The 8,820-nt window shown below is 54.3% G+C and overlaps 1 protein-coding gene across 1 annotated transcript in view; it reads left to right on the plus strand.

Annotated features, from left to right (window-relative positions):
* LOC103271575 (receptor-type tyrosine-protein phosphatase V-like) overlaps positions 1-8,820 on the plus strand; it is an 18,649-nt gene that overhangs the window by 1,636 nt on the left and 8,193 nt on the right. The window contains 15 exon segments of the mRNA XM_008069042.2: positions 211-423; positions 426-473; positions 2,070-2,076; positions 2,078-2,248; positions 2,250-2,384; positions 2,386-2,414; positions 2,574-2,849; positions 3,597-3,716; positions 4,463-4,726; positions 4,936-5,202; positions 5,477-5,758; positions 6,376-6,414; positions 6,417-6,512; positions 6,784-6,997; positions 7,472-7,539. Of these exon segments, the coding sequence (XP_008067233.2) occupies positions 211-423; positions 426-473; positions 2,070-2,076; positions 2,078-2,248; positions 2,250-2,384; positions 2,386-2,414; positions 2,574-2,849; positions 3,597-3,716; positions 4,463-4,726; positions 4,936-5,202; positions 5,477-5,758; positions 6,376-6,414; positions 6,417-6,512; positions 6,784-6,997; positions 7,472-7,539 (2,229 nt within the window).

Below are 8,820 nucleotides of genomic sequence, written 5' to 3' on the forward strand. Positions count from 1 at the left end.
CCAAGCAGGTCTCGAACCCGCCGGCTCAGGCAATCCACTCACCTCAGCCTCCCAAAGCGCTGGGATTACAGGCTGAGCCACCGAGCCCAGCTCGGATCCATGTCTTAATGTGGCTAGGCTTCTGTGCTCCCTGGTGCCAGGCTCCATGCCCGTGTCCTGCTCCAGGTCTCTTTCTCAAGCCTGACTTTGCTCTCTCCATCCTTCTTCCAGCCTCCATGTCTCCGGATCACCTGGCGCTGCACACCCTGGGCACCAGTGCCCTGCAGGCCTCCTGGAATGGCTCCGAGGAGGCCACCTGGTTCCACCTAGTGCTTACAGACCTTCTAGGTGGCACCAACCTGACGGCAGTAGTCGGATGGGGCATATCCTGTCGCACCTTCCTTCACCTGTTCCCGGGCACCCACTATGAGCTGACACTTAGTGCTGTGGTGGGCCCCATTGGGCAGTGGGGCCCAATGCCACCGAGTGGACCTGTGAGTGTCTGGGTGGTGAAGAAGACATAGAAGAGAATGCTCTGCTCTTCTCCTTGGGCCAAGTAGCCAGGATACAACCGGCAGGGGAGGGGCCCCTTCAAAGGCTTGGAGGGTGTGCACCTCCAGTTGGCTGGTGACAGGTGCCCACCTGAGAAGAAGCTGGTGGTGATATTTGTCATCAGTGGACCCTCTATGTGCGGGACTCTGTGCTAAGCACTTTTTATGTATTGTTTCACTTAATCCTCAAAATGACTGTATGAGTTATATTATACACTGTTTTATAGTAGATAGAGAGCTAAAGTTCAGAGGGAGAAAGAATTCAAGATCACACAGCCTGTGAGTGGCCAAGCTGACCTGAACCTGGGTTGGATGCCTGCAGAGCCAATGTTAACTTTGCCACACCGTCACTGCGTTTTTACTCAGAGAAGCAGTAGTGCAGTGGTTAAGAGTAGAGGAATCAGAACCAGGTTTTAGAGACAAGGTCTCACCCTGTCACATAGGCTAGAGTGCAGTGATATGACCATAGCTCACTGCAGCCTCATACTTGTGGGCTCTAATAATCCAGGTATGCAATATCTATGCCCAGCTAATTTTTAGAATTTTTTTTTTTTGTAAAGATTGGGTCTCACTATGTTGCCCAGGCTGGTCTCAAACTCCTGGGCTCAATTGATCCTTTGACCTCAGCCTCCCAGACTTTGCTTTCCATTATAGATGTGAGCCACCGTGCCTGGCCCATGACTGGGTTCTGAGTTTTGTGTCTGCCACCCATTAGCTGTAGGTCTCTGGACAAGTTATTTACCTTCTCTGTGCATTAATTCCTATATGTTTAAAAGGGATGGCAATAGTAGTGCCCACGTCCTAGCACTGTGAGGAGTAAGTGTGAGATATCCATGTAGAGTGTTCAGAACCATGTCTGCAGGTACATATTCAATTGCTGTATGTATTCTTATTTCTGTTATTGTCCACAGTCAGATGGTAGCAGCCAGATCCCAGTATTTATCCAACATGTGGCAAAAGATGACTGCTAACTTCTGGATCAAATATGGCCAGGGCATGTAGAAGGAAGTTGGCACAGGCCAACCACAGTGGCTCATGCCTGTAATCCCAGCACTTTGGGACGCCAAGGCGGGGGAGGCTCCCTTACAGCCAGGAGTTCCAGATCAGCCTAGGTAACATAGCAGAACCCTGTCTCTATAACAAATTTAAAAAGAAAAAAAGGGGCTGGGCTTGGTGGCTCAGCATGTAATCTTAGCACTTTGGGAGGCCAAGGCGAGTGGATTGCCAGAGCCTGCAGTTTCGATTCCAGCCCGGGCAACTTGGTGAGACCTTGTCTTTACACAACTAAAAAAGTAGCCAGTCATGGTAGCGTGCGCCTGTAAGTTTCAGCTACTTGGAAGAGTGAGGCAGAAGGATCGCCAGAGCCCAGCAGGTCGACACTGGGGTGGCCATGAGCGTGCCACAGCCTGAGTGACAGAGTGAGGCTCCAACTTAAAAAAAAAAAGAAAAGAGAAAAGGAAGAAACTGGCACAGAGAGAGTGGGATTTTTCTCATCTACTCTTTAGCCCTTCCTGTACATATTTTTCCTTTTTTCCACAGATCCCTCTGCCCCTTGACCTGGTATTGACTCCTCTTGCCCCTAAGCTTTTGGCAAGCTGGAAGGTGGGACCTGGTGCCTAGGGTGGCTTCTTGCTGAGGCTGAGCGGGCCGGTGGAGAAAAATATCACTCTGGGCCCGGAGGCCCTCAATGCCACATTCCCAGGGTCCCTGCCCACTGGCTGGGAGGTGGGCACTGCTCTATGCTGAGAATGCCCCAGGCCTCCTTGGAAACATCTCCGTGCCATCTGGTGCCACCCACAACACCTTCTGTGGCCTGGTCCCTGGGGCCCCCTACCGGGTCGACATCTCTGGGAGTTGTCATCCAGAGCCTCAAGGGCCACACAGGTGAGTGCCAGCCGCTGTGTCCCCTGGCCCTGTGGTTGGAAGGCCTTGCCTTGGAGAGGGAAGTCAGAGCAAGGGAGAGTCTCGGGAGAGTGGGGTAGGGAGCACCACAGAGCTACAGATCCTGTATGACCCTCCTCACCAAACTGCCCCTGTCTGTAGGTCCTCTGCCAACACAGTCACTGGAGGTCACCAGCAGGGGCAGTCCCTCTGACCTGGCCATTGGTTGGGTCCCAGCACCAGGGCAGCGGGAAGGCTACGGGGTCGCCTGGCACCAGGTGGGCAACCAGAGCTCACGAGAAAGTCTCGTCGACGTGGGTCCAGATAATTCCAGCCTGACTCTGAGGAGTCTGGTGCCTGGCTCCTGCTATACCGTGTCACTGTGGGCCTGGACGGAGAACCTGAGCTCCAGCATCCGGGGGACCCGTGCATGCACCTGTGAGTTCCTGGCGGTAGCCTCTGTGAGGCCAGGGCGGTGGGCTGGGGGACTGGCTTCCTCTATTCTGCACTTCTGTGTGCCACATTCTTGACTCAAAAAGCCACGAGTACAAGGTGAGGCCTTTCATTAACCTACCTGCAAGTTTTTTCTACCTCTTACCATCTGGTTGCTATCCACCCACCCACCATCTATCCCTCCATCCACCTACCATCCGCCCCTCCTCACACTCCATCTCTCCCTTTATCCACCAATTCCTCCCTCCCTCCTTCCATCCCTCCATCCACCCATCCACTGTGTATCCCTCCATCCACCCACTGTTCATCTCTCCCTTTGTCGACCAACCCATCATCTATTCCTCCATCCACTCACCAGCTACTCTTCCATCCACCCACCATTTATCCTCCCTCCATTCCTCCATCCACCAACCCACCACCTATCCCTCCATCCATCCATCCATGCATCTACCCATCCTCAGGCTCTCAGCTGGGTGCTGGTGGGGTTGATGCCCTCAAGGGGCTGACAGTCAGGGAGGAGGTGGGGGAGCCCACAGTGTCAGGGCGGATTCCTCTTCCATGGGTTTTCCCGGGAAGGAAAGAAGAGTGAGTTTTGAGCCCCATGGGAGCTGAGTTGTTAGCTCCTGGGAGCGTTGGGAGCCTGCCTGGAAATGGAGGTGAAGGGTGCAGAGCTTGGGGAGGAGAGGTGAAGGATCCCGGTTACTCCAAATCTGTTTCTTTTTTGTTCCTCAGCACCTGCTCCTCCTGCCAACTTGAGCCTGGACCTTGTGGCCCAGCCTCCGGCCCTGAAGTCTTCCTGGAATGCCCTGCGAGGGGGAAGGGACGGCTTCCAGCTGCAGCTTTTTTTTTTTAGTTGGAGTCTCACTCCATTGCCCAGACTGGAGTGCAGTGGCCTCGACCTGCTGGGCTCCGGCGATCCTTCCGCCTCAGCCTTCCAAGTAGCCGGAACTACAGGCATGCGCTACCACGCCCGGCTGATTTTTTGATTTGTTGTAGTGGATATGCTCGAGGGAGCTGGAAAGAAGTCTGGCCTGGGAGACAGGAGACCTGGGTTCCAGCTGAGGCTCAGTCCCTAGAGCAAACCCCAGCCCTCTCTGAGCCTCAGTGTCCCCACTTATAAAGAGGAGTGTTGACTAGGTGACCGGGCCAGGCTTGTGTGAGCCCAGCTCTGGGGCTCAGCTCTAGGATGAAGGGGCACAGCCTGGGCCCCGACACCCGCCTGTTGATCCACATAAGGGTCTTTGAAAGCTCCTTGGGTGCAGGGGCTGGGAAGGGCATGTGATTTAACTTCACAGCGCTCAGTTCTGTTCACGAGAGGGTGGAGCTGTGGTGAGAGTAAGTGGCTATTTCATCCGTTCAGCTCAGTTCGCACTTGGACTCCACTGCCTGGGATCAACGGCAGGTCCTGCTTCCCAGTGAAGTTATGGGCTTGCATGACACCCTGAACCAGCGTCTCTGGCTCCTGGGTGTTTCTCGATAAAGTCAAAGATGGAGGGAGTAGTGGGGGAGCATTTGAGGAGGGAGGAATCAGAGATGCGGCTTAGATTCTTTTCTCCTTTCCTTGCCACATTCCACTCCCCCATTTGCTCTCCCTGCAGGCCCTCTCGTCCCTCTTCTGGTGAATGTGACCAGTGAAGGGCCCACCCAGCTCCGGGCATCATGGGTCCATGCTCCTGGGGGCCGGGACGGCTACCAGGTAACCCTGTACCAGGCAGGTACCCAGGCAGGCACTCGTGCCGTAGGAGTCGAGGTGGACGGCATCAACTTTTCGGCTCTGACTCCAGGCACTGAGTACGAGGTGGAGATTGTCTTGCAGGCCGGGCCCCTTCATGCCACAGCAGCCATTGTCTCTGGCTGGACCTGTGAGTGGGCATGGGGAGGGCAGTGAGTGGGAAGAGGTGGGCAGGGCTGCCTCTGAGACTCCTGGGGTCTTTCCTCAATGGTACCTGAGCCCCTTTCAGCCCAGTTTTCACCTCCACATCCCAGGGCTCAGCAAGCTTCTGGGATTGTGCACGGGGCTCTGAGGACAGGGGCCAGTAGCCTGGCTGACCTTCTGTCCTTCCCTTCACAGCCCCGCTCACACCCAGTGAGTTGTTGGTATCGATGCACACGGGCACTGCCATGGTCAGCCTGGCCTGGGCCAGCGGCCCCTCGGGGCAAGGTGCATGCCACGCCCAGCTCTCAGAGGCTGGACTCTTCTCCTGGGAGCAGCCCCTGGTGCTGGGCCAAGCCCATCTCATCCTGAGAGGACTCACACCTGGACGAAACCTCTCCCTGTCAGTGCTGTGCCAGGTGGGGCCGCTCCAAGCATCCACTCACCTTGTGGTGCCGCCTGTTGGTATGTTGATGTCTGCTGGGGGGGGGTGAAGGGGCCCTGAGAAGCAGGCAGCACTGCCCATTCTATTCTGAGCCACCTGCACTTTGCAGATGGGTGTTGTGTCCACCCTGCCCTGGTTATGCTCCCTATGCTTCTCCAGGTGAGCAGTGATGTCCAGAGGAGATGCTGTTTTTCTGTGTGGCTGGTCCCTTTGCACCTGCTGGCTTTGAGAGCCCCTGACCCAGAGGCCATCCTTTTAGGGTGCACTAAGCAGCAGAGCCTTTGCTTCCCACAGAGCCTGACCCTGTGGAGGATGTGCAATGCCAGCCTGAGGCCACCCGCCTGGCCGTGAACTGGATGGTGCCTCCAGGGGATGTGGGTGCCTGCCTGGTGGTGGCAGAGCAGCTGGCAGCAGGATGGAATGCTCACCGGGTGTTCCAGGCCAACACATCCAGGGATGCAGTCCTGGTACTCAACCTGGTACCTGCCACTTCCTATCGCCTCAGCCTCTCTGTGCTGGGCAGGAATGGTCTGTGGAGTCGGGTGGTCACCCTAGTGTGTGCCACTACTGCTGACGGTAGGCACTTGCTGCAGCTCCTGGGGCTGCCTCTGCTCCTTCCCTCTATTGCCACCCACCTGGGGATGTCCCTCCTCTGGTCCTGGCTGCCCAGGGCTTTCCTGTTCCCAGGCTCCAACCCTTTCCTCTGACCCTGATCTTGCTAGTTTGATACTGTACTTTTTTTTTTTTTTTGAGTGAGGAAGCTCACTCTGTCACCCAGTCTGGAGTGCAGTGGCATGATTATAGCTCACTGCAGCCTTGACTTCCTGGGCTCAGGTGATTCTCCTGCCTCAGCCTCCTGAGCAACTGGGACTGCAGACGTGTGCCCCCATGCCCAGCTAATTTTTTTAGAAACCAGGTCTCGCTGTGTTGCTCAGGCTGGTCTTGAACTCAAGTGATTCTCCTGCTTCAGCCTCCCAAAGTGCTGGGATTACAGGTGTGAGCCACCACACCTGGCCTTGATACCATGCTTTTGAGCCTCCTGCCCTGGCACCCCAGCCCGGGAGTCTCCCAGTCCTTGTTTCCTTCTATCCAGTAGCTGTGATAGGCGCTGGGGATATGACGGCATGGTCCCTGCCCTCAGAGACTGAGGGCTAAGTACCTAGGCAGAGCCTTATGGTCCTCTTCATCCCCAGCCTGGCATCCCCCAGAGTTAGCCCCACCCCTTCAGCTGGAGCCTGGACGGGAATGGGAGTGATGATCCCACAGGGCATGTTTGGCAAGGATGATGGGCAGATCCAGTGGTGTGGCATCATTGTCACCACCATGTCACGTGAGTCCTGGGCTCAGGAGCGGGTGGAGAGGCCCTGGTGTGGACTAGCAGGGCGTTGGTGCGAGGGTTCAGAGATGGAAACTGGTAAAAGGTAATAGGTGAGGCCAGTGTCAGTCTGGGAGCAAGAAGCGGGGCCCAGAATGTTCTAGGATGGGGCTGATGTTGGGTTGTGAATGGCAGGAGCACACTGGAGAAATGGGGTGGCCCCCCTGTGGGGGGAAGAGGGACTGTGGCCCCACTGTCCGCCCTGCTCTGCCTCCTCCTTTCCTAGTGGCTCAGTCTTCCCGGGAAGCCATCAACCACACGTGGCATGACCACTACTACGGAGGACACGACTCCTACCTGGCCACCTTGCTCCCCAACCCCTTCTACCCAGGGCCCTGGGCTGTGCCGCGGTCCTGGACAGTGCCTGTGACAGGGACAGAGGACTGTGGCCACAGCCAGGAGATATGTAATGGGCAGCTCAAGCCAGGTTCCCAATACAGGTGAGGCTAAGGCTGAAGGCCAGGGCGGGGGAGGGGGGAGGGCTGTTATAAGTTTCAGTGATGGGTTGTGAGCAAGCAAAAGATCTGGCCTGACATAAGAGGATGCATGCTAGAGTTCATAAGGGCCAACAGTTGACTGGGCTTCCTGGAAGAGGGGGCAAAAAGGGAGTACCCATCTGTTACATATTTCTGTTTTCAAAAAGGAAGGTGGAGTGTATTCTGTTTCAGCTAGCCAGGGCAGTTCCAAGGATATCCAGGTACCCAGGTACCCAGAGCTTCTTCTTGCTCTCAGAACAGGGCAAGGATATGATAAGCCGAGGTGGTTGCCCTAAAATGGCAGATAGCCTGAGATGTAGCTTCTGAAGAGTGAGGGAGCTCTTGCTATTGAGAATCTACTGCTATGGTCCAGTTTCCCAGATTGTGCCTCAATTGCTCACCCCCCCAACCAACAAACAATCCTGTTTCTCTGCCCAGGTTCAGTGTTGCAGCCTTTACCAGGTACAGCCCTCCTGAGACCCCCATCTCCTTCTCAGCCTTCGCAGGTAGGGTGGGCAATGGGCTAGGGCTCCAGGTGATGCTGGAGATAGGGAGGAGTACTGGTACCCCTCTTCTGAGGCGCCTTCCCCTCCTCTGAGGCTCACCCCCAACCAGTAGGAGGAGGGACTGAGCTTAGATTCCTGGGAGAACATGTCTCACCTAGCAGAGCTGGGAGACTCAAAGCCAGTGATGAAGATGCTCTTGGCACCAGACTGGACCTGGGTGAGCTGAGAGTCAGAGTGGGAGAGGCAGAGGCCTTGGCATGGTTTGCTACTGTCCACCATCAGATTGCCGTCTATGCCCGGCTACTCCCAGGTTAAAGAGGTTCTAGAACAGCCCTGTCCAATAGAAATGTAAGTCAAGTCACAAATGCAAGCCACAGATGTAATTTAAAATTTCCTGGCATTCATGCTGGCTCATGCCTGTAATCTCAGCACTTTGGGAGGCTGAGGCAGGAAGATTGCTTGAGGCCAGGAGTTCGAGACCAGTCTAGGCAACATAGTGATACCTCATCGCTACAAAAAAATTTTAAAACATTTAGGCAGGCATGGTGGTGCATTCCTGTAGTACCAGCTACTCGGGAGGCTGAGGTGGAAGGATTGCCTGAGTCCAGGAAGTTGAGGCTGCAGTGAACTGTGATGGTGCCACTACACTCCAACCTGGGTGACAGAGTGAGACCTTGACTCAAATTTCCCCCCTAATATCCACACTAAAAAGGTAAAAGAAAACAAGTGGAATTAATTTTAGTAACATCTTATTTAAACTAAGATTTCTAAAATATTGTCATACCAGAAAATGATCTATTAAAACATTTCTAATGAGATATTTCACATTCTTTTTTTCTCTACTGTCTTTGAAATCTTGTGTATATTTTACACTTATAGCAAATCATAAGTTGGAATAGCCACATTTTTATTTTTAGTTGGAGTCTCACTCTATTGCCTAGGCTGGAGGGCAGTGGCATGCTCATGGCCAATACAACCATAACAAAATTAATCAAAAAATCATTTAAAATCAACAATCCATAATGCTGGATCTACAAGCAAGCACCACAATTACATATATATTCTTATTGTTTATTGTAGAGATGAGGTCTCTCCAAGTTGCCCAGGCTGGTCTCCAACCCATGAGCACAGGCAATCCTCTCACCTCGGTCTCCCAAAGTGATGGGATTATAGGCGTGGGCCACTGCGCCCAGTCGGAATATCCACATTTCATGCTCAATAGCCACATGTGGCAAGTGGCTACTGTCTAGGACAGGGCAGTTCCAGAATGTCCAGGAAGCC

This window comes from Carlito syrichta, unplaced genomic scaffold, assembly GCF_000164805.1.
Source record: "Carlito syrichta isolate Samal-C Ts95f unplaced genomic scaffold, Tarsius_syrichta-2.0.1 Scaffold311769, whole genome shotgun sequence".
NCBI lineage: Eukaryota > Metazoa > Chordata > Mammalia > Primates > Tarsiidae > Carlito > Carlito syrichta.